Source organism: Vipera berus (genome assembly GCF_964194415.1).
Source record: "Vipera berus genome assembly, chromosome: 3".
In the NCBI taxonomy this organism is placed as follows: domain Eukaryota; kingdom Metazoa; phylum Chordata; class Lepidosauria; order Squamata; family Viperidae; genus Vipera; species Vipera berus.
The window spans coordinates 106,644,427-106,669,018 of record NC_138204.1 but is presented as its reverse complement, the minus strand read 5'-3'; the positions used below and the strand labels follow the sequence as shown (position 1 = coordinate 106,669,018).

The following is a 24,592-nucleotide window of genomic DNA, read 5'->3' as shown; positions in this document are numbered from 1 at the left end:
CTGAACATCAGGAACAAAGAGGATAATTGTAAATAAAGAATGCCACAAATATAAAAATATTTTTTCTTGCCTCTTGATGTGCTATTGCTGTTTGTTCTTCAGGCAATTGTTTTAGAATATGATACCGTAATCTCTTCTTTCAGAATTTTCAGAAAGTTTCAGTACTGGGAACAATGATGATCGTGTGTTACAATGCTGCCTTCAGTATCAGAATCTCTACCCTCAAGCTGAAGTAATCTTACTGACGTAAGTTTTTTGGTGTAGCTTTCCAATGGAGGATCTACATTTCATCGACAGGGCAGTAAGCACATAATCATTTTAAATACACTTTTCAAAAAAGTAATGCAGTTACTGATTTTTCTCAGCAGCAGCCCTTTTTAAAAACACTTGGGGAACTACAGGTAGTCATCAACTTACAATCATTCATTTAGCAACCATTCAAAGTTATAATGTCACTGAACAAAGTGACTTATGATTGGTCCTCACACTTATTATAACCATGGTAGCATCCCCATCGTCTCACGGTCAAAATTTGGGTGCTAGGTGATCAGCATGTATTTATGACATTTGCAGTATTCCAAAGTCATGTGATAGCCAGTTGTGGCTTTCCCTACTGGCTTCCGACAAGCAAAGTCAACCATGTGAGTCATTTAATTGTAATTATTTGCTGATATGGCAAGTTTTTAAGCTGTTTTGGAACTGTTGGTGAGATCGTTAAAAGTTGTTTGCGCCGTTTGAAATTGTTCTGCCAGCAGCAATATATGACTGCTGGCACAGTGACTGATTCTATTTGCAAATCAGAGCTGTTTGCAAAGGAGGCAGAGGAGGAGAGGTCCCGGGGCTTGTGCAACAAAGGAACTGGATGAGGCTGTCAGCAGGCCCTGAGGAAGGGAGAGAGGCTTTTGGAGGAGTTGGAGGCAGCGGCAGCATGCTCCAGGGGTGAAAAGGGGTGAGACCTCTTTAAGAAAAAGGTGGAAGAGACAGGATCAGAAAAAAAAAGAAGGCGAGATTGTTGTGCAGGAATACAAGCTAATTTGGGGGCTAATCCACCTGGAGATCCATTTCCATCTGTCCTGTTTGCCATCGTTCACTCCCTAGAGCAGTGGTGACGAACCTATGGCATGGGTGCCACAGGTGGCACATGGAACCCTCTCAGTGGGCACATGAGCCGTCGGTCCAGTCCTAGGCCTTCAGCTGGGTTTTATAAAACCTTTTTGCTTTAGGCCTCCGCCGCCGTGTGCAAAAAAGAAAAAGGTTCAATCAATCAATTTTAACTTCTCACGGGAAAAAAGATCACGCAAATTTGGAATTGATTGAGTGAACTTTTTAGTCCCACCCAGTCTGCCGTTACCACCACAGCCACGCCTACCCAATGGGCCACGCCCACCCAATGGGCCATGCCCACCCGGCACCCGACAATACATAAGTGGGTTTTGGGTTGCAGCTTGGGCACTCGGTCTCTAAAAGGTTCGCCATCACTGCCCTAGAGACTAAAATGGACATTCTGAAACTTGAGCTGGCCACAAACAAGGAGTGTATATCGAAGGTGGTGACCTTTTGAGAGCTGTATGCAAAGAAATTTCATTTTGATGTATGCCGATTGGTGTACATTCAAAGTGATTATTCTATTCTGTTCTATTATTTGCTTAACAATTGCCTTAGGAACAAAAATTCTACCCATAGTTATGGTGGTAAATTAAGGACTACCTGTATGTAGATTGGTGTAATTGGAGATGACAATTTCTCAAACAAAGAAGTTAGCAAACTGTTGTTAGAAATAATACTTTTTTTAGAACTATTGTCTTTCATTTTACTGAAGAGCAAATACTATTGCTGTTTCAAACAATCAAACATACAGATACGTATATGCTTATGTAGGAATTCTGAGGATTCTAAATAAAGGAGGATGGTTTTTTTTCAATTAGAGCCTCCAGAATCCTAATTCTTTGAAAACAGATTTTTGTAAGTTCAACTTATACATTTGCTTGTGGAGAGTTTATTTTAAAATGGTTTCATGCAGGTATTGAGAGATTCAGCAGCTCATGTAACACAGACATAGGATATTTTAAATCACAATTCATTGAATATATGTAATGTTCACCCATCATCTAAGCCAAAATCATAGCTCAGCATTATGGATACATTCAATTGTCTTCCTTTTCCCAGAAAAGCAAAACTAGGTATGTCTATTTGTATTTCTTTAATAGGGATGATAAAAATTTGTGCAACAAAGCCCTAGTGAGTGAAATAAAAGCATATAGTAAAGCAGATTTAGTTGCTGTGTTCCAGAAAATTACTCCAAAAGGCACAATTATTAGTGAAGATACTTCCAATAACAAGTGGGAAAAAGGTTGGTTTTTCTTTATATATTTTCATGACAGTACTGCCTTACAATAGAATTAATTGAGTAAGTGCCTCTGAATTTTGTGTGATTTATGTCCAGGTAAACATAAGATTTTGCAATGTAAAACTAAAAATTGCATTTTTAAAAGAAATTGTGTCATAAAATAAATATTTCCAAATAATCATCACTGATGAAATGTCAACATTACCCTAAAGCAGGGGTCCCCAACCCCTGGTCTGTGGACCGGTACCGGGCCGCAGCATGCCAGCAACCAGTCCACAGAAGTAAAGCCCCATCCATGGGATGCAGGCAGCACACAAAACCACGCACTCTCCGGTCCGTGGAAAAACTTCTCCACGGAACCAGTCCCTGGTGCCCAAAAGGTTGGGGACTTCTGCCATAAAGTATACTGTGAACACAATTATTAGGCAAGTGAGCATTTTGACCATATCATCATTTTCATGCATATTTTCCACCTCCAAGCTGTATAAACCTGAATGCTTAGTGGATATAAGCATATCAGGTGATCTGTATTTGTGTAATGAGGGAGGATGTGGCCTAAGGAGATCAACACCCTATATCAAGGTGTGCATAAGTATTAGGCAGCTTCTTTTCCTCAGGCAAAATGGGCCAAAAAAAAAGAGATTTAACTAACTCTGAAAAGCCAAAAATTGTAAAATGTCTTTCAGAGGGATCCAGCACACTTGAAATTGCTAAGATCTCAGGGCATGATCACAGAACCATCAAACGTTTTGTTGTATATAGTCAACAGTTGCAAGAAGCGTGTTGAGACAAAAAGACGCACATTAAGTGCCAAAGATTTGAGAAGAAGCAAACGTGAAGCAACCAGGAACCTATTATCTCCCAGTGCTGCCATATTCCAGAACTGCAACCTACCTGGAGTGCCCAGAAATACAAGGTGTTCAGTGCTCAGAGACATGGCCAAAGTAAGGAAGGCTGAAAGCCGACCACCACTGAACAAGACACATAAATTGAAACGGCAAGACTGGGCCAAGAAATACCTGAAGACAGATTTTTCAAAGGTTTTATGGACTGATGAGATGAGAGTGACTCTTGTGCTATTCCAATAATGGAAGTGAAAATTTCAAAAAAGTAGCTTGGCTTGGTAGAAGGAAGGGAATTCTAATTCCCTTCAAGACAGAGCTGATTCCATCTTTCTTATGATCATGGGTGCTGTCATTTTTGAAACGCCTGCTTATACATGTCTACAAAATTCAACTATTAACTATCACGGCTTTCATACAAACTGTTATGTAATAACATATGAATTTCACTTGCTATTTTCTTCCATTTCTTGTGGGTTGGAATGTAGAGTTTTTGTAACCTAACTAAGTGCTGACTTTAATGCCACTGCCAATAGACTATAGAGAGTTATGCAGCATTCCCTAAAGATGGCTTTGACAATGATGCATATTTATACAGCCGTGGACATTTTAACTATACAATTTGAGCATAAGTAGCCCATGGCTGGATCAGTAACGGGCACAGAGCTCCACTTGGACTCAGATGCCAGCAAGATGGAGGTGGGGTACTGGTATGGGCTGGTATTATGAAAGATGAGCCTTTTCAGTTGGACTTTTTCCGGTGGAAGATGGACTCAAAATCAACTCCCAAACTTGCTGCGAGTTTTTAGAAGACAATTTTTTCAAGCAGTGGTACAGGAAAAAGTCTGCAGCTTTCAAGAAGACCATGATTTTTATGCAAGACAATGCTTCATTGCATGCATCAAAATACTCCACTGCCTGGCTAGCCAGTAAAGGCCTTAAAGATGAAAGAATAATGACATGGCCTCCTTCCTCACCTTACCTAAACCCTATTGAGAACTTATGGGCCCTTCTTAAACTGCAAATTTACGGTGAAGGAAAACAGTGCAACAGTGTCCAAATCCATTTATATTTCATTTCTAACTATCTCCTCTGAGATAACCCCAAGTCTCTTTTCCCCTGGATTCTGCCATTTCCAAGGAGGAGAGGGAACAGGCATGGAGTTTTATGGCTTTCATTTCCTCCCTTAAATGTACATCGGCAGCCCCATAGAGGTGGGAGCTCTATGGGTGCTGCCCCACCCTGGGTGTGCATTTTGGACCATCCCCGGGAGCAGACTCGCGCCCCGTTGTGAGAGGACGGGTTGTGGGCTGCCCCTGGGAGCATCCAACCGAGTGGCAGTAGGTTGGTGGATGGCCCAAATGTTCCACTCCTTACCTTCGAACCTCCTGTTGGACTTGTTAACTATTGGACTGCCCTCTCTGGATTTGCTCGGACTGTATGTACCGATATTCCGATACGGACTTGCTCGCCCTCAGGGGTGCCCCCCTCTCCTGGGTGCGTCCCGCCCTCTTTTCTATCCCCAGTCTCGATGAAGGGCCCAATTATTGGGACCCTGAGAGATGGTCGGGTAAGGCCAGGGGCTCTCGATATAAATTTAATAAGAGGCCCCTAGTTAATTTTTTAGTCAAATTTTTTAGGGGGTTGGGGAGGGAGGTGGGGGGTAATGGTTGTCTGGCTGTGGGGGGTGGCCATACAACCGTGTTGCAGGTCAGGCCTGGGTCTGACGGCGTTCGGGGGGAGCGGGTTGTGGTTACATCTGGGGCTCGGGAGCGGGTCGTGGGATTACCGATTCCCACGACACTGGGGTATGGCAGCAGGCGTATGGACAGAGGGCCGTATCGTTACCGGGAGGGCCGTCTCCGCTGTTTGCAAGCGGTGAGGCGCTCCGACCCTCTGGTTCTTCCCCGAGGTGCCGGGAGCGAGGATGTGCAGCCTCCTGAGCTCCGGCTGGTGTACCTGAATGCCAGGTCCGTGGTTAATAAGGCTCCCCTTGTGCGGGATCTGGTGGAGGGTGAGCATGCGGACCTGGCTTGTATCACCGAGACCTGGTTGGGTCCAGAGGGTGGGGTCCCTTTGGTTGACATTTGCCCACCAGGTTTCCGAGCGTTACACCGGCCTCGGGCTCAAGGTAGGGGTGGGGGAGTGGCGGTTGTTATTAGGGAGACCTTATGTCCGCGGGAGACCACCGTTCTTCAGATAGTCGGGTGTGAGTCTCTCTTTTTGAGGTTTGGTTCGGGGGCGCAGTTGGGCTTGCTGCTGGTGTACGTTTCGCCTAGTCACACAGCGGCAGCCCTGCCCGTACTACTCGATGTCCTCTCCGGTTTGGTGATTGAGTTCCCCAAACTTCTAGTTTTGGGTGACTTCAATCTGCCATCCCTGGGAGGGTCATCTGAGTTAGCCCGGGAGTTCATGGCTTCCATGACGGCCATGGACCTGACGCAGGTAATTTCTGAACCAACTCATGAGGGAGGCCACACCCTTGACTTGGTTTTTTATCTGGACGGTGGTTGGATGATCTTGGTGGGGGCTCTCCATTTATTATGCCCCTGTCATGGACCGATCATCACCTCCTGCGGCTGGTCTTCCGTCTTGCCACCCCCCACCGTGGGGATGTGGAACCAACTAGATGGTACCACCCCAGACGCTTAATGGACCCTCTCGGGTTCCAGGCAGCGCTGGGATCCCCACCTGCCTCCGTCGCTCACAGCTCGGCGGATGCCTTAGTGGAAGCCTGGGAAAGGGCAGCCACTGAGGCACTGGACCGAGTTGTACCCCTGCGGCCCCTGACCCGGTGCAGATCCCATCGAGCTCCATGGTTCTCCGCGGAGCTCCGGGAGATGAAGCATCGGAAACGGGGCCTAGAGAGCCGCTGGAGGTCCAGCCGATCCGAATCCGACCGGTTGCGGTTAAGAACCTATATTAGGTCTTATCTCGCAGCGATGAGGGCAGCGAGGTGTAATTACTTCTCTGCCCTCATCGCGTCCGCAGATAATCGCCCGGCCGCCCTGTTTAGGGTGACTCGCTCCCTCCTTAATCAGGAGGTGAGGGAGGATCCCTTGCAGGGTCGTGCCGAGGAGTTTGGTCAACATCTGTCGGATAAAATCGCTCGGATTCGGACCGGTTTGGACTCCAGCTGGGCAGAGTCTGACGATCAGGACACGGGCGGTCTTGTCAATGTTATCTGGGAAGAGTTTGATTCTGTGACCCCTGATGAAGTGGACAGGATTATGGGGAGGTTGAGCTCCACCACATGTTTATTGGATCCGTGCCCTTCCTGGCTGGTTTATGCAGCCAGGGAGAGGACACGAGGCTGGTTCCAGGCGGTGATATCTGCTTCTTTGAGTGAGGGTAATTTCCCCACCGCCTTGAAGGAGGCGGTGGTGAGACCTCTCCTCAAGAAGCCTGCCTTGGACCCAGCTGTCTTGAACAACTTTCGTCCAGTCTCCAACCTTCGCTTTCTTGCGAAGGTTGTTGAGAGTGTGGTGGCGCATCAGCTCCCTCTGGTCCTGGATGAAGCGGATTATCTGGACCCGTACCAATCGGGTTTCAGGCCCGGGTACAGCACGGAGACGGCATTGGTCGCTCTGGTGAATGATCTCTGGAGGGCCCGGGATAGGGGATATTCCTCTGTCCTGGTCCTATTAGACCTCTCGGCGGCTTTCGATACCATCGACCATGGTATCCTGCTGCGGCGTCTCAGGGGATTGGGAGTGGGAGGCACAGTTCTTCGGTGGTTCTCCTCCTATCTCCTGGGACGTTCGCAGTCGGTGTTGGCAGGGGGGCAGAGATCGGCCCCTAGGTCTCTCGTTTGTGGAGTTCCTCAGGGTTCGGTTCTCTCGCCTCTCCTGTTCAACATCTACATGAAACCGCTGGGTGAGATCATTCGTGGTTTTGGAGTTGGGTATCATCAATATGCTGATGATACCCAACTTTTCATTTCGACCCCAAACCACCCCAGTGATGCCCTCGCTGTGATGTCCCGTTGCCTGGAGGCGGTTCGGGTCTGGATGGGGAGGAACAGACTTCAACTCAACCCTGACAAGACTGAGTGGCTGTACATTCCGGCATCCCGGGACATTCAAAACGTTCCATCACTTTCTATGGGGGGTGAGTTTTTACCCCCCGTAGATAGGGCTCGCAACTTGGGAGTCGTCCTGGATGCACGGCTTACCTTAGAAGATCATGTAGTAGCCGTGACCAGGGGGGCTTTCGCACAGGTTCGCCTGGTGCGGCAGTTGCGGCCCTATCTAGACCGGGATGCCCTGTGTACGGTCACTCATGCGCTCGTGACCTCTCGTCTTGACTATTGCAATGCTCTCTACATGAGGCTTCCCTTGAAGACCACTCGGAGTCTCCAACTGGTACAGAATGCGGCCGCGAGAGTTGTCTTGGGAGTTTCCCGGTACTCCCATGTTACACCTTTGCTCCGCGAGCTGCATTGGTTACCAGTTGTCTTCCGGGTGAGGTTCAAGGTCTTAGTGATGGTTTTTAAGTCCTTACATGGCATGGGTCCGGAATACCTCGGGGACCACCTGCTGCCGGCGTCGACCCCCCTCCGCCCCGTGCGTTCCCACAGAGAGGGCCTCCTCAGGGTGCCTCCAGTCAGAGAATGTCGACTGGTGGCCCCCAGGGGGAGGGCCTTCTCTGTGGGCGCTCCGGCTTTGTGGAATCAGCTGCCGGTTGAGCTCCGGATGGCACCGGATCTCCGCTCCTTCCGGCGCGGGTTAAAGACCCATTTATTTGAACAAGCTGGTCTGGCCTGATGGGGAATTACTTAGGGTTTTAATATTTATATATATATTTTATTGTTTTTATTGTGGGCAATAATTTAATTCTTTTTTAACTTTTGTACTTTTGTAGTTTTAAGATATGCCCTGTTCACCGCCCTGAGTCCTTCGGGAGAAGGGCGGTATAAAAATTTAATTAAATAAATTAAATAATTAAATAAAATAAAACCTTTGTTTATTCTGCCTGCCTGCTATCTATCACAATATAATCAATTGCTTTCTCACTAGGCATTCCCTCTTATCTTATGGGCAACTAAGAAAGTGGGTGGAAAAAGAGAGGAGTGAAACTCTCTGGAATCTGGTTTGTTTCTCCAAATGAAGTGTGAGGGGGGTGGAAATGATCCTGCTGCAAACAGACTGTTATCTCTCCTCTCCCACGATGGGCTTAGCACCTGGAGCTTGGCTGATCCGGAACTGACCGAATGAACTGTGGGGTGGGGTTTGCTTGGGGACACTTGAAAAATATCGATCTGTGAGGGGATTCCTCAGATCCTGTCTATTATGCCTGCTATCTCCTATTTTTTAGTAAAAGTTCCTGCTTGGAAAATCTTGTCTCCAAGAGTCCTTCTTTCTTAAAATGTGGGCTGAAGTGGGTTCTGACATTAGACAGGATCTGCATTAAGAGTCAACCTGGAAGGAAGAACCTTACCGGGGGACTTTGCAAAAAGTACAATGTCTAGTGATGAGGCAGGGAAGGAGGGAAGCCCCATGGAAAGGGAGCTTTCCCCCCAACCGAAATCACACCAAATATCGGGAGCTGAAGCATCATATTCCTCTGGGGAAGAGGTGGTGGAGACGCGTGACCACAAACCATGGTGGTCGATGGGCATTGGAAGGAAAAGCGAGTGGCATCAAGGAAAGTGACCCTGAGACGGGGCAGCCACCAACCCAAATGAAAGCAACAGATGGAAAATTCCCTGCACGTCAGCGTGGAGGTTGGGAGTTATGCACCACACTGGATCTTAGAGAAACCTATTGACCTGATGAAAAAAAACCTTGGCTCTCTTAAGGGGGGAGAAACCTGAGTCCCGCAGCCACACCAGCGCCTGGAGCTGCAGCTGGAGGAACAAGGGGGGGGGGAATCTAGAACCTGTAGCACCGGGGGCGTCCGTTGAAACTGGAGCTACCACCTCAGCAGCATCCACCCCCCACCGACACGCAGATGGGGATCAGGATGGGGGGGGGACAGTACTGCCAGTGGCGAAGGCACCAATCCATTCAAAGACTCCTGCCTCTGGAAGCAAAATTCAGGGGGAAGCCGCCACGCTTGGGGTTTTTCCTAACTCAAGTCCTCAGTTATATGGAAGAATATGGACGGGACATCCCCAGCGACAAAGCCTGCATCCACATTGAACAATCCGCCCTGGACGGACTGGCTGCAGACTGGGTGGTGAACCTGCATGACTCCAACGTCCCAGAACTCAACGAATTCAGCCGGCTCATGTCATCCTTGAGAAGGCAATTTGAGGTCATCCTTTGGCTGATTACAAGGCCCGGGAGAGAATCAAAACAGTGAGGCAGGTCAGACAGCCAGTGGCTGAATATACGCAAGAATTCCGGGCCATTGCCAACAAGCTGAACTGGCCAGAAGATTTCCTCCTTAGCCATTTCAAAGACGGGCTAAACTATGACCTGTATGATGCTTGCCTGCCTTGAGGGGACCCACACCACCTCAATGACTGGTATGTCCTGGCAGAGGAGGCAGAGATAGACCTACTGAAGAGGCACCGCTGAGGAAAACCATGGGCCTGCCCGCCTCCCGAACAGATGCACAAGCCAGCGAAACCAGTGGCTACGGCTAAGAAATCAACGGGCTGTTTTAAATGAGGGAGAGAGGGCTACCATGCTGCAGAATGCCGCTCAAAAGCCCCTCAGTGCAAATCAAACCCATCACCAGCCAGGAAATCAGGGAAGTCCCCAGCCAAACCAAAAGAGCCCACCCTGAGGGGGATAGAGGCTGTAGAGTCCCCAACCCCTGCCAAGGAATGGGAGGGAACTCCGGCCTACACCGCAAGGGTGGTGGACACCTTGGAAGACAACTCAGAGGGCGAAACCCTGGTAATTGGATCCATTCCACCCATCCCTAAGACAGTGACTATATTAGCTCCCTCCATGCCTGAAGCTGTCAAAGTCAAAGCCTTAATAGACTGGCTGCCTAATTAGCCTGACGCTAGTGGGGAATTTGGGCATGCTGGTGAGGAGACTAAAGCAACCAATCTCCTTTGGCCAGTTAGATGGGTCCATAGCAGGGGGGGATACCAGCTACCCTAGCCACCTTACCAGTTCACCTGTCCCTGGGGACCCATGAGGAAGATATAACGTTTATACTGACCCCAGGCATGGAATGCTCAATGATTTTAGGGCTGGAATGGTTAAAGAAATGGAACCCCTGGGTAAATTGGAGGACAGCAGAATTGAACTTCCCAGAGAGGGGGGGCGTGCAAACTGAAAACCCCAAAGCCACCCCCCAAACCCAAGGATTGGAGAACATGAGGAGCGGAGACAGCATCAGTGGAAGAAGAGAGAGGATTACCAGAAATACCGGAAGAATACCAGGACCTTGCTGAAGTTTTCAGTGTGGAACGGGCAGATGAGCTCCTTCCTCACCGACTCACAGACTGTGCTATAGAAATCAAACCCGGGGCAGAACTCCCGAAGCCCAGGCTGTACTCCATGAGCCCTAAAGAGACAGAGAAGATGGAAACATTCATAAATAAAAATTTAGGGGATTTATTGAACCTGCCAAACCCAAAGTGGCTACTCCGGTCCTATTTAGGGAGAAGAAGGACAGCACTATGCGTTTTTGCATAGATTACCGCGCCCTGAATGCAATTAGTGAAAGTAATCTGCATCCCCTACCCCTCATGAAGGATATGCTATCCCACCTATTGAAAGGAAGGATTTTTACCAAACTAGACCTAAGAGAAGCATACTACCACATTAGGATCAAGGAAGGGGACAAATGGAAGACCGCATTGAGTTGTCCAGTGGGTTGCTACCAGTTCAAAGTTCTGCCGTTTGGACTGCAAAGGGCCCCCACAGTTTTTATGCAATTAATGAAGTGCTAAGAGAGTACCTACTTAAGGGGGTCCTGGTCTACTTAGGTGACATCCTTATTTTCACTGAGACCAAGGAGGAGAAGCATATTAATCTAGTCAGAGCAGTTCTAAAAAAATTGCGGGCCACTCTCCTATATGCAAAATTACCGAAATGTGAATTCCATCAGGAAAGAATAGACTACTTGGGGTATTGCATATTCCCGCAGGGCATCGAAATGGACCCCGAGAATGTCAAGGGAGTATTAGAATGGGCACCCCCCCACACAAGGAAGCAATTGCAAAGTTTCCTGGGTTTTGCAAACTTCTACTGCCAATTCATCCCTTCGTTTGCCTAAATAGCCGTGCCCCTCATGAACTTGTTGAAAATGGGGGCAGTAAAACCCAGCCAGCCCCTGAAGTGGACAATGGAATGTCAAGCGGCATTCGAGAGGCTAAAGAGATTTTTTTCTGCCATACCCATACTGAGGCACCCAGATTCTGATAAACCTTTCGTAATACAGGGAGATGCAAGTGATGTGGCGGTGGGAGCTGTATTATTACAGGAAAATGACGGGGCACTGCAACCGTGTGCATGTACATCCAAGAAACACGGAGACAGAACAATGTTGGGCTGTGTGGGAAAAGGAGGCTTACTCTGTGAGGTGGTCATTACTTATGTGGCATCATTTCCTTGAAGGAAATAAAATCCCCTTTCAGGTCTGGACAGACCACAAAAATTTGGAAGCAGTAAAAACAGCCAGGAAACTCACTCCTAAGTAAGCCCGCTGGTCTTAATATTTTCACCGATTCTGTTTCACGCTTAAACACTTACCTGGGGAAAAGAATTTCCTGGCAGATGCACTGTCTCGCATGCCCCAATATAACACCACATGGGCCACTGACTCTAAACCACTTATTCCCGAACAACAACTGGCAACGCCAGTAACCACCAGGGCCCAAGCTAAAATGAAGCCATAACTGGATAGCCAAACTGGAATTGAATTCCGAAAGTCTTTGGAAACAGATGAATGGTTCCAGAAAAATAGATGTGTGCACAATAAAAAACAGACTACCCTGGGTGGGGGAGAAATTATATGCCTGCCACCAAGAGGATCAATTTCATGCAGTTGTGCCATGATACAAAAATCAACAGGACATTTTGGGTTTGTAAAATCTTTACATTTAACTAAAAGACAATTTTGGTGGCCATCCATGAAAAAGGACATAGAAATTTACCTGGCCAGCTGCCAAATGTGCACAATGGCTAAAAGGCTGCAGGGGAAGTTGCCCGGACTGTTACAACCAGTGGCGAAAGCCTCAGTCTCCTGGAAATAAATAGCCAGGGATTTTATAGTGGAATTACCAGAAAGCAACGGGAACACTGTCATCTGGGGAGTTACGGATCTGTTTTCCAAACAAGTGCACTTTATCCCTTGCCAAAAGATTCCCACCGCAAAAACCTTAGTGAAACTATTTGTGCAGCACATTTACAGACTGCATGGAGCACCCCAACACATCATATCTGATAGGGGAGTGCAATTTACATCATGTCGGGCCGAGCACGCCCGACATTCGGACGGGCCGCGGGGTGGCTCACCAGACTGCCAGGCTCCCGCAGAGCACCCCGTCAGGCCCCGAAGCCTCCCGCCGGCGCCCGTCATCTCCCGGAGGGCCAGGACGGCATTCGGCCCTCCCCAGCACTCCGGTAACCGGAACAACCCACCAGGCCCCAAAGCCTCCCGCCGTCGCCCGTCGTCTCCTGGAGGGCCGGGTCAGCACACGGCCCTCCCCAGCGACCCGGTAACCGCCCGGAGCAACTTACCAGGCCGCAGGGTCGTTCGCAGGCATCCTCGCCTCCTCGCCATGCTGCCGGGTTCCGGAAACGGCTGGCCACGCCCACGCTACTCCGACGGATCGGGGAATGGGCCAGCGAGAAGAACGGCGCAGCAGCGGGCCGCCCGCCAGCTGGGGAGGCTGCGGACCAGCCAGCCGGGTTCCAGAGGCTGCTTACAGGCCGGGAAGGGGCCGTACGAAGAACTAGGCGGTGGCTGCCCAGCGCCCGAGCCGCAGGGCAAGAATGGGTGCCTGGGTGGGTCAGGGGGTGACGGAGACAACCGGTGGGCCGGGAAGGGGTTGAGCGAGCAGCTCGCGGCGACCTGGGGTGGTGGGGGGAAAGAAGAGTCTAGGCAGAGCTCTGGGGGAAAAAGAGGGAGGTTTAGGCTGGGGGGTAACTTACCGGCTGCATTGGTGGTGGGACGGGAGCCAAAAGGAGGGAACCATGGGAGGCGGGGTTAAGTAGGGTGGGGGCGTGGTGGTGTAATTAAGGGTGTGGTGGTGGGAGTTAGCCTTGCCGGTTATTTAACAGCGTTGACTGTGCTGTAAAGTCAACGCTGACTTCATTTGTCTTTGAGCGAATGTTTATGCGGATAATAAACACGGCTTAGAAGAACCAGCTCCCGTTCCGGTGTCAATCTTTGGGTGGCTCGTCGGACGGGGCCTGAAACATCAAAGTTTTGGAAGGAATTTTTATCCCTCTTAGGAACTACTCAGGGATTGACATCTAGTCATCATCCTCAGGGGAATGCCCAATCAGAATGCGGGAACTCAGTACTTGAGCCATACTTAAGATGCTTTATTAATTTCCAGCAAACAAATTGGACAGACCTACTCCCCTTCACAGAAGTTGCTTACAATAACACAGTCCACTCCAGCACAGGCTACACTCCTTTTCAAATAGCCACCGGTCAAAATTTCAACCCTATGCCAGAACTAATCCCAACCGAACTGGAAATTCCATCCCTGAAAGAATGGATTGCACAATTGCAAAGCACCTGGCCAATCGTTAGGAAAGGTTTAGATGAAGCTAGGCAAGCATACAAAGCACAGGCAGACAAAAAGAGAGTTGAACCCATACCATTCAGGGTAGGAGAGATGGTATATTTATCTACAAAATACTTAAAATCCCTACAGCCCTCTAAAAAACCTGGACCAAAATATATAGGACGTTTTCCAATTAAAAGAATCATATACCCAGTAACTAGAATTAGAACTACCCCAAAATCCTAGGCAAATACACCCAATCTTTCACTGCAGTTTGCTAAAAAGGGAACAACAGTCACCCTTACGGCCAACCCCCCCTCCCCACCACCTCCTATCATGGTTGAAGGTGAACAACACTTCGAGGTAAAAGAAATCCTGGATTATAGAAAGCACCACGGAGCAATTCAATAAAGAGTAGCTTGGAAACACCTTCCCTCCTCAGAAAATGAGTGGTTCCATAAACGTCACATCAGAGCACCTAAGTTGCTAAAGAGGTTTCATACAGAATATCCCAGCAAACCAGGCTAACATCTATATTTTTGTTTCCTATACTGGTGGATCTCTCCTATTTTTAAAGGGGGGGCAGGATGTCAGAATCCATTTATATTTCATTTCTAATTATCTCCTCTGAGATAACCCCAAATATCTCTCCCCCTGGATTCTGCCATTCCCAAGGGGGAGAGGGAACAGTCATGGAGTTTTATGGCTTTCACTTCCTCCCTTTAATGTAACCTTTGTTTATTCTGCCTGCCTGCTATCCATCACAATATAATCAATTGCTTTCTCACTAGGGATTCCTTACGGGCAACTAAGAAAGGGGGTGGAAAAAGGAGGAATGAAACTCTCTGGAATCTGGTTTGTTTCTCCAAATGAAGTGTGAGGGGGGTGGAAATGATCCTGCTGCAACCGGACTGTTATCTGTCCTCTCCCACGATGGGCTTACCACCTGGAGCTTGGCTGATCCGGAACTGACTGAATGAACTGAGGGGTGGGGTTTGCTTGGGGACACTTTAAAAATATTGATATGTGAGGAAATTCCTCAGATCCTGTCTATTATACCTGCTATCTCCTATTTCTTAGTAAAAGTTCCTGCTTGGAAAATCTTGTCTCCAAGAGTCCTCCTTTCTTAAGCTGTGGGCTGAAGTGGCTTCTGACAACATCTTTCTGAACAGTGTCTGGGAGGCTATGCTTGCTGCTGCACAAAACGTTGATCCTCAACAGATGAAGAAACTGACAGACTCCATGAATGGAAGGCTTATGACTGTTATTGAATAGAAGTGGCTACATTGGTCACTGATTTTTTAAAAAACATCAGGAATGTTTATTTGTACATTTTGAGTTGTATGTTTATTCTCACTTTAATAGATGCAAATAAACAAGTGAGATGGGCAAATTTTCATTTTTCATTTACTTGCATGATAATTCTGTACACAGATAGTTGCCCAATAATTGTGCACACATATATGTTCTCCTAAGAAAGCCAAAATCTCACTTTTACTTTCTTAAATATTCAGGTTTGAGGTTTATTAGCATTTTGGATTGACTGAGAGCACTGTAGTTGTTCAATAAGAAAATTAATCCTCCAAAATACAACTTGCTTAATAATTGCGCCCACAGTGTATATGCCACATTAAAATCTAACTCTAGCTGGACAAAAATTCTTGACTTAATTGGCTTAATGTTTTTGTGGCTCTAAATCAGGAGTCTCTAACCCCCAGGCTGTGGCCCGTTCAGAATCAAGTGTAGAAGTGATGGACCCTGTGTGCAGCTCCACTGACAGAGAACCATCCCCTCACACACATACACCGCCTCCGCTCTCAGTCTACAAAGCTGGAAAGGTTGAGGACTGCTGTTCTAAATGACTGTTAGGGAACAAAAGAAATGGTTGTTAAGTATAGGGGAAAAACACTTCAAAGTTATACTAATTGCAATGAATTTGTTTGGAGAAATAATTTATATTTTGGTATCAGCAGAGTTCCTCAGTTAAGTTGAAGAAGTACTGAAGAGCCTTGATATGCAAAAGGGGAGAGTATCAGAGATAATTTGAATGTAGTAGTTTTCGATACAGTAGTTTTCGATATGGAAGAGCTTGGACAGTGCGGTCAGGATATCAGCCAACAAGACTGGGAAGCATTTCAGTTTTCAAAGGAAAAAGTTGTCTTGGCATCAGCCTGCACCTCCTTTTACCACATGAATCTTTTCCCAGGATCATGCTAATGGCCTAATTATGTTTATACCTAATACACTGAAACTGTAATTGAATTGAAACATTAATGTTGGTTTTGCTCATTAACAGATAAATATGCCAAGAAGACTGAAAATAATTCTACTAATCATCTTTCAGAAGTTATTTTTGATATGGAAAAAAGCTTGGGTGATGTTTTATCTTCTATTTTAGAAACAGAACTGAAGATTGCTTTTGGAGATCTATGGATTGAGGTGAATATTTTCACTATTCAAAAGAAATATATGTCCATTTAGGGAACTCATGTATAATGCATCAGTGTGTCTTACATGAACTTATGTGCGTTCTAACTCCAATTTTAGTTGCAATTTGGTGCAAGTAGGCATCCTGCTCCTATAAGCAGAAAAGGCAAGGATTTTTTTTGATATAGCTGTTTCTGCTAGCCACAAGACTGATAGGTTCCTTCCCCCCCCTTTTTTTGTGATGACAAACTCTCAAGATTATTTTCACTTTATGGCATACAGCAAATTGTTTCATATTTTTAGATTGTATATTTTATATTTAAATGCTGTTCCCGTATAGTAGATCTTTTTGTATCAAAATTTGAAATGCGTCTTGTTGGCACATTTGCCAACAAGCCTCTGCTACAGTATCCTCAAGTCACTTCAAGCGCACCTTCTGAAAATTCCCCTAGAATGCTTCCTTTTTGTAGCAGAATTTTCTGCACATATAAACCATTGTTGCTATACAGCATGGGGCTGCATTCAGAATCCATTTCACAAAGTAGCACACAAGGTGGGTGCAGAATGAGAACAATTACCATCATTTATGTCAGCTCTTTCCACCACTAGAAGAATCTTTAACTGCAATCTTGTTCTAAGTCTCATTGCTTGTTTCTGTCCAAAATACAATTCCCTAAATTAGGTATGAGTCTGGAGAAGAACAAGGAGCATGGTCAGGCTGACAGTTTCTTTCTGACCTGTTTCTTCTTTTTTCTAAAGTAAACTCCCCTTTTCATAGGACACAGAAATGTGCCCCAAGCCCTGTCACCCATCTAAGCAGTTTTGGTACAACTTGGTTACATGCACATAATTTCCATACATTACAAAGCATCCTATCAGATGCTATTAATTTTTTTGAACCTCACTTCATGGCTGTAGGGTAAAGAGAAAGATTTGGGGCACAGAAAAAGCCAAAGCAAGACAATACCAGAAACTTGGTCAAGGGGAGCAAATGTGTTTGGTAGTGACCACGGTTGTTGCAAAGAACTAGGAAAAACAGAAGATCAGGAAATGATGCTAGAATGCCTCACTGGAAGTCTTGGAGTTTCACATAACTCTGGGACAGTACAACTGTCATAAATACATGCCAGTTGCCAAGTGCCCAAATTTTGATCACATGGCCATTGAGATCCTGCAAAGGTCATACGCCTTTAAAAAAGATGTGTTTAAAAATAATTAAAATGCTAAGTTCTAGCAGCTGTGCAGAAATAACACCTTTGAAACCTTCATCAAAAATCTGTGTTCATGCTTAGTGTATTTTGGATTTTAGATAATCTGAAACTTATCAAATTAGGGTGCCCATGGGTTATGTAAGCAAAATGAGCAAATCTATTACAAATTTGCATTCTTAATGCCAGATTTGCTTATTATTTAATGCTCTTCAGATTTCCTGATTCTCCATGACTGGCAAAATTCTGCCAGCTTTTAGCCATCTGTGACAGCTGATTTAGGTTGGTATTTTTTGTTAATGACACCTTCATAGGTTAAATAACATTGAAAATCTCAGGAAGATGAATTTTATCCTCAATTCCACATTTTTGCCTTTTGGATTACATTGTGTGATGGCATACAAATATTCTTATCTTAACAGACTTGTATCTTCTCTTTGATAACAATACATGTTTTGTAAAACCTTGACAATAACTTCATAGCTTCACAATAGTGACAAATTGAAGAGTTACAAGCTTTTGTAATCTTTCAGGATGAAAATAAGTCTCCCTGATATAATTTGTCTTTAAAGAAGAAAATAAAATATTAGAAGAGACTGTATTGTGGTATTATTAACCCTATTTCAAAATCAAATTCTATCACTTATTTTATATGTATGTCTGTCTGTCAGAACAGGGAGGAGTTGATACAATTGCTAAGTATCCTAGCTGATGTAGGTGGCATGTTTATTTATTTATTTATTTATAATTGAATTTCTATACTGCCCTTCTCCCGAAGGACTCAGGGCGGTGTACAGGGCAATAAAAGCACTACAAAAGTTACAAAAGTTAAAAGTAAATTAAATTAATGAAGCCCTAACCATAAATAATTAAAAAAAACCCAAACCCTTAAACCAGGCCGGCCTGTTCAAATAAATAGGTTTTCAGATCCCGGCGGAAAGAGCGAAGGTCGGGAGCCATCCGGAGCTCAACCGGTAATTGATTCCAAAGGGCTGGCGCGCCCACAGAGAATGCTCTCCCCCTGGGGGCCGCAAGCCGACACTGACCGACGGCACCCTGAGGAGGCCCTCTCTGTGGGAGCGCACAGGACGAAGGGTGCTCCCATAAGTAATCCGGACCCATGCCATTTAGGGCTTTATAGGTAATCACCAGCACCTTGAATCTCACCCGGAGGGCAACTGGGAGCCAATGCAGCTCGCAGAGAAGAGGTGTTACATGGGAGTATCGGGAAACCCCCATCACAACTTGCGCGGCCGCATTCTGCACCAGCTGAAGCCTCCAAGTGGTCCTCAAGGGCAGCCCCATGTACAGAGCATTGCAGTAGTCTATATGAGAGGTCACGAGCGCATGAGTGACTGTACGCAGGGCATCCCGGTCCAGATAGGGTTGCAACTGGCGCACCAGGTGAACCTGGGCAAAAGCCCCCCTGGTCACAGCTCCTACATGGTCCTCCAAACTGAGCTGTGAGTCCAGGAGGACACCCAAGTTGTGAGCCCTATCTACGGGGGGGTAACACCTCACCCCCCATGGTTAAAGATGGAATGGACCGAATTTCCCGAGATGCCGGAATGTACAACCATTCGGTCTTGTCGGGATTGAGCCGAAGCCTGTTCCTCCCCATCCAGACCCGAACCGCCTCTAGGCAACGGGACATCACATCGAGGGCATCACTGGGGTGGTTTCGGGTAGAGATGAAAAGCTGGGTATCATCAGTGTACTGATGATACCCCACTCCAAAACCACGAATGATCTCACCCAGCGGCTTCATATAGATGTTGAACAGGAGAGGCGAGAGGACCGACCCCTGAGGAACTCCACAAACGAGAGGCCTCGAGGCCAACCTCTGCCCTCCTGTCAGCACCAACTGCGAACGTCCCAGGAGGTAGGAGGAGAACCACTGGAGAACAGTGCCCCCCACTCCCAACCCCCTGAGACGCCACAGTAAGATACCATGGTCGATGGTATCGAAAGCCGCTGAGAGGTCTAATAGGACTAGGACAGAGGAACAACCCCTGTCCCGAGCCCACCAGAGATCATTCACCAGCGTGACCAATGCCGTCTCCGTGCTGTACCCGGGCCTAAAGCCCAATTGGTACGGGTCCAGATAATCAGCTTCCTCCAGGAACAGAGGGAGCTGATGCGCCACCACACTCTCAACAACCTTCGCAAGAAAACAAAGGTTGGAGACTGGACGATAGTTATTCAAAATAGCCGGGTCCAGGGCAGGCTTCTTGAGGAGGGGCCTCACCACCGCCTCCTTCAAGGCGGCAGGAAAGCTACCCTCACTCAAAGAAGCAGTTATCACTGCCTGGAGCCAGCCTCGTGTCTCCTCCCGAGCCGCATAGACCAGCCAGGAGGGGCACGGGTCCAATAAACACGTGGTGGAGCTCAGCTTCCCCATGATCCTGTCCACATCTTCCAGAGTCACAGGGTTGAACTGTTCCCAGATAACATCACCAGGACTGCTCGTGTCACCTCCGTCAGACTCTGCCCAGTCAGAGTCCAGACCGGCCTGAATCCGAGCGATTTTGTCCAGCAGATGTTGGCTAAACTCCTCGGCACGACCCTGCAAGGGCTCCTCCCTCACCACCTGATTGAGGAGGGAGTGGGTCACCCTGAACAGGGTGGCCGGATTATATTTTCTAGAAAAAATATTGAAATCTGACTAGTAAATTATTTTCTTTCCTAGGTAGTATATCATAAACCCCCTTGGACACTAGCAAATGTGTTGGAGTGTTACAAAAAACACTGGGTGGCTGTTTTTGGACAATTTATATCAAGAAGCCTTTTTTCAACTATTGAATATCTCTACGCACATCTTTGTAAAGGTAGGAGTATTTATATTAATTTGCAGAATTAGATCAAAAGGGCACAGTCATCAGTATTAAAAATGTAAAGCTTGTTTTATTTTTTTTATTATTGATTATGGTTGGTTGCATAGTCTGCCAGATATCTAGTCTGGATTTTGCATTTTTGTGCACCTATTGAATCCCTCCCAAGAACGTGGGATATGTGGATGTTATAATTTAACAATATCAAAGATACTGTCACAGGATGTAAGCTGTTCCACGAGAAGTTGCCTTTTACACTTGATTGTCAATGGTTTTGTTAATGCCAGTAGTATTCAAGTGATGCTCTATATCAGAGGTCCCCAACCTTTTGGGCACCAGGGACCGGTTCCATGGAGTGAGATTTTTCTGCTGACCAGAGGGTGCATGGTTTTGTGTGTTGCTTGCATCTTGTGGGTGGGGTTTTTCTTGTTTGTATGGACTGGTTGCTGGCATGCCAAGGCCTGGTACTGGTCCATGGACCGGGGGTTGGGGACCCCTGCTCTGTATGTTTTTGGGATTGCATCCAAAGTGCCTATCACTATTGGTACTATGTTGGCTTCCTTTTGTCATGGTTATTGTATTTACAGATCTTTGTGTTTTATCATTTTTTTCCAGATATTTCTCTTCTCTTTTGTCTCCAGATGTTGCAATGATCACAATCCAGACTTTTTTGTCTGTCTTATTGACAGTTATTAAGTCTGGAGTGCTTAGATATACTTATCTATTTGAATACTAAAGTTCCCAGAGTACTTTAGCTTCTTCACTTTCTATTACTTTGTCTATTTTGTGGTCTAGCCATTTGATATACTGGCCATATAATACTTTGCCTTTGTGTATCTTTTCTATTCTTCATTTGGTCTTTTTTTAGGCCAGTTTGGACTCTTGTCTACTCAATAAGCCTTCATGGTATATAAGCTTCAAAAAATCTTCTGCACTGTCTTTCAAAATTTTTTCCAATACCCTTTTTTCTTCTTCAACATTCCACATCTATCTATGCTTCTTGGTAAATAGAGTCGGTCAACTTTGCTGCCTGAAAGAAGAGCATGAATCTTTGTCATTATTTTTCTGGTCTTCCTGTCTAGGGTTTCTCCTTCAACTTGAATCCAATCTATTATTCCAGTTATATATCTAGTCATTGGAATTGCCCAGGTGTTCAGCCCATCTTTCTACAAGGTGACCTATAACGGAGTTCCCAACCACTGGGCCGTGGCCCACTACCAGGCTGTGGCCTATTCAGAACTGGGCCACATGAGCGGCGGACCGGCATGCACCATGCACACAGCTTGACTTGCAGGAGCAGCGGCCTAGTGCACATGCACACGCAACTCAACTTGTGTAAGTTGAGCTGTGTGTATGTGTGCTGGCCAGCTGCTCATGCAGCTCAGTTCTCCTCTCTCCCCCGCCATTCAGGCTGCCAAGCTACAAAGGTTGGGGACCACTGACCTATAAAAGCAGCAACACTGTAACAACGAGAATACAAAATTACGATTAAAAAATACAAAATCATAATTAAAATATGAGAAGGAGCAAGATGCACAGGGAGATGAGATTTACTATTAGTCCATCAACTACCTCCAGCATGGAAGTCCCCCCGTAGGCCCCCTGGCCAATTGGCAGAGCCACGTCTTCAGGCTCTTGTGGAAAGTCAGGAGGGGGAAGAGTCAATCTCACCTCAAGAGGTTCTAAAAGGTCAGGGCCACAGCAGAAAAGGCTCTTCTCCTGATCCCTGTCAGCAGGAATTCCTTGACTGACAGGGTCCACACTATGCCTTCTCTACTTGTATGAATGGAATGGGCCTGTCCCATATACATGAGACAATTCCTCAAGGAACCTGGACACATAAAGCCATGCAAAACTTTATAGGTAATAACCAATACCTGGAATTGTACCCAGAAGGAGACTGGAAGTCAGTGCAGTAACATGGGCCATTCTAGGGCTCTCAGAGACTGCCTATGCCACCACACCAGTTGAAGCTTCTAAATGCTCTTCAAGGGTAGCCCCATCCACAGCACATTATAGTAGCCCAAGTGTGAGATGACCAGGGCTTGAATGACTGAGTGCAGGAACTCCTGACCCAGAAAATTTTGACTTATCTTCATTGAGACTCTTATTTGCATAAGGCATCTTGATTCCTTCAGTTTTCACCATTTTCCCCCCTGTTGGTGGTAAGGTGGCATGTTTGCCAGTCCAAACTCCACTGCAATATCTTGGCTGTATATATAGATGGTTTTGAGCTACAATTCTATTCCAGATGGTGTTTTTCTATACGGCTTGAGATCATCCATGTAAAGAAGGTGGGATAGCCTGGCAAATGTTTTTGATGTTTGATAGCCATTGCTTGGCCCGTTCAGTATTGTTGACAGTGGAATCAATGCAATGACAAACAGTAGAGGTGAAAGTGAGTCTTCTTGAAAGATTCCTCTTTTGAAGTTAACCTCTCCCAGTCCATCATCATTAACCAGCAACTGTGTCTTCTATTGTGCTATTGATCCTTGCACAAAGCTTATGATGTTTCTACTGATTTCTGTTATTTCTTGGCACTTGAGTACCCATCCAATCATGTGGCAGGGGGTGGAATGCCTTCTTGTAATGTCCAGACTACATTCAAGTTGTTCTTCCTTCTCTTACAGTTTTCCAAAGTCATTTTGTCAATTGGGAGTTTATCTTGAGTCTCTGCTATTTAGGGGGCTTCTTTTCTGTTCAGATGGAAAGAGCTTGTTTACAACTAGATGCTGTTGGACTGTTGTTAAGCAGGAATTGGCTAGAATGCCTGGCACTGCCCCCTTTTGTTGTATCTTTCATTATCAGATAGATTTTGTCATATGTTAACTGGTCCTCAGTTTTACTTCCTTACAATATGTTGTTAAAATACTTGACAATGAGTGTGTGCAAACCAGTCAGATATTTCAACCAAAAGCCATACAGTTCATCTTCACCTGGTGCTGACCAATTCTTGATCTTCCTTGCCCTTTTCTCTGCGGTTTCTGCTGTTATTACAATATTATTATGCTATGATGGCTTCCTTTGGCAATGCTATGAGACCATGGAACTCTGTCTTTCTTCTCCTCCTTTTTCTTCTTCTTCTTCTTCTTCTTCTTCTTCTCCTCCTCTACCATTTTGTATAACTCAAAACAGAGTAATAGAAATTAATCCAGTTTTAAGCCTTGTAATTGTTCATCTCATATTTTAAAAAGTCAATTATGCTTGAATAACCATATCATTTAGTATATGTTCTTCTTAGAAATTTATTAATAAAGTAGCCAAGATTTCAGAACTCAACAACGTTTTTTTCTACTTCCTGTCTCAGGTAAAATAATTGAATATTCAACACTAAGAGATGTCCTCCAGGAATCAAAAATGTTACTGGAAATGTTCAGATCAAGATCCAGCTATGATGGTTTTCTTTCACGGGCCTTAGCTCAAGTGGAAAAATTACTCAAGACTGTTGAAGAGGTAACCCAGGCTAGGTTTTAACAAGCATAGTTCCTTTTAAGTGCATAAGCCTGGTTACAAGATTGATAGCATTCACATTTATCATCATTCAGAGAAAAAAGTTAGTTGTGTCTGAACTGTTTCTTTTTAAATGGAAATTAATATTGCATTTGCAGTGGATAAAATAAAAATAAATTTCACTGCTGAATAAAAAGGATTGGCTTCCATAACAGCAGTGATGTACAAATTGTAAAGATATGGGAGGAGACCATCTTGGAACCTCCAGGGATAGAAGTCCTTAGGCTCTGACTCCTATTGCTTTATGCCTTCTAGGTTCCCAACAGAAGACAGATTGGAATAACAGCATGAAGGGAGGGAAGGAAGAGATACAGATGCTTCCAATATAACATCTTTCCTTCTACTTCCATACCTACCATGTTTTCCCAAAAATAAGACCCAGTCTTAGATTTTTTTTGCCTCCAAAAGAGGCACCAGATCTTATTTTCTGGAGATGTCTTACCTTAGGATCCGCACAACCAGGCCTCCCATGCCCCAACACCTGTTGCGCTGCTACCTATTGTGGCAGGAGGCCTCACGCCACTGCCACCGCTTGCAGTAGGAGGCGACAAGGCTCAGTGCACTGATTGTGCTCACAAGCAGCGGCGCAAACGGCGCGATGAGCCTCATAGCATCCTGCTACGAGTGCGGCACCAGCACGATTGGCATGATGTGCTATGTGGCCTCCTGCCGCGAGCAGAATACCAGCACAATTGGTGCAACGTCCTGCGAGCAGCAGCACCGGCACAATACACCATGTGGCATGCAGTCTCAAGTGGTGGCAGAAGAACTCAGGCGGT

General features: G+C 46.1%; 1 protein-coding gene across 5 annotated transcripts in view; it reads left to right on the top strand.

Annotated features, from left to right (window-relative positions):
• The window catches only part of SWT1 (SWT1 RNA endoribonuclease homolog), an 82,717-nt gene that overhangs the window by 19,868 nt on the left and 38,257 nt on the right, over window positions 1-24,592 (top strand). For 4 of the 5 annotated variants that reach the window (XM_081324372.1, XM_081324370.1, XM_081324368.1 and 1 more), the window contains 5 exons: window positions 144-246; window positions 2,208-2,350; window positions 16,134-16,276; window positions 20,162-20,300; window positions 23,611-23,756. In XM_081324372.1, coding sequence (XP_081180498.1) covers window positions 144-246; window positions 2,208-2,350; window positions 16,134-16,276; window positions 20,162-20,300; window positions 23,611-23,756 — 674 coding nt within the window. The remainder of the gene's footprint in view (window positions 1-143; window positions 247-2,207; window positions 2,351-16,133; window positions 16,277-20,161; window positions 20,301-23,610; window positions 23,757-24,592) is intronic. The other variant, XM_081324369.1, reaches the window with a different exon arrangement.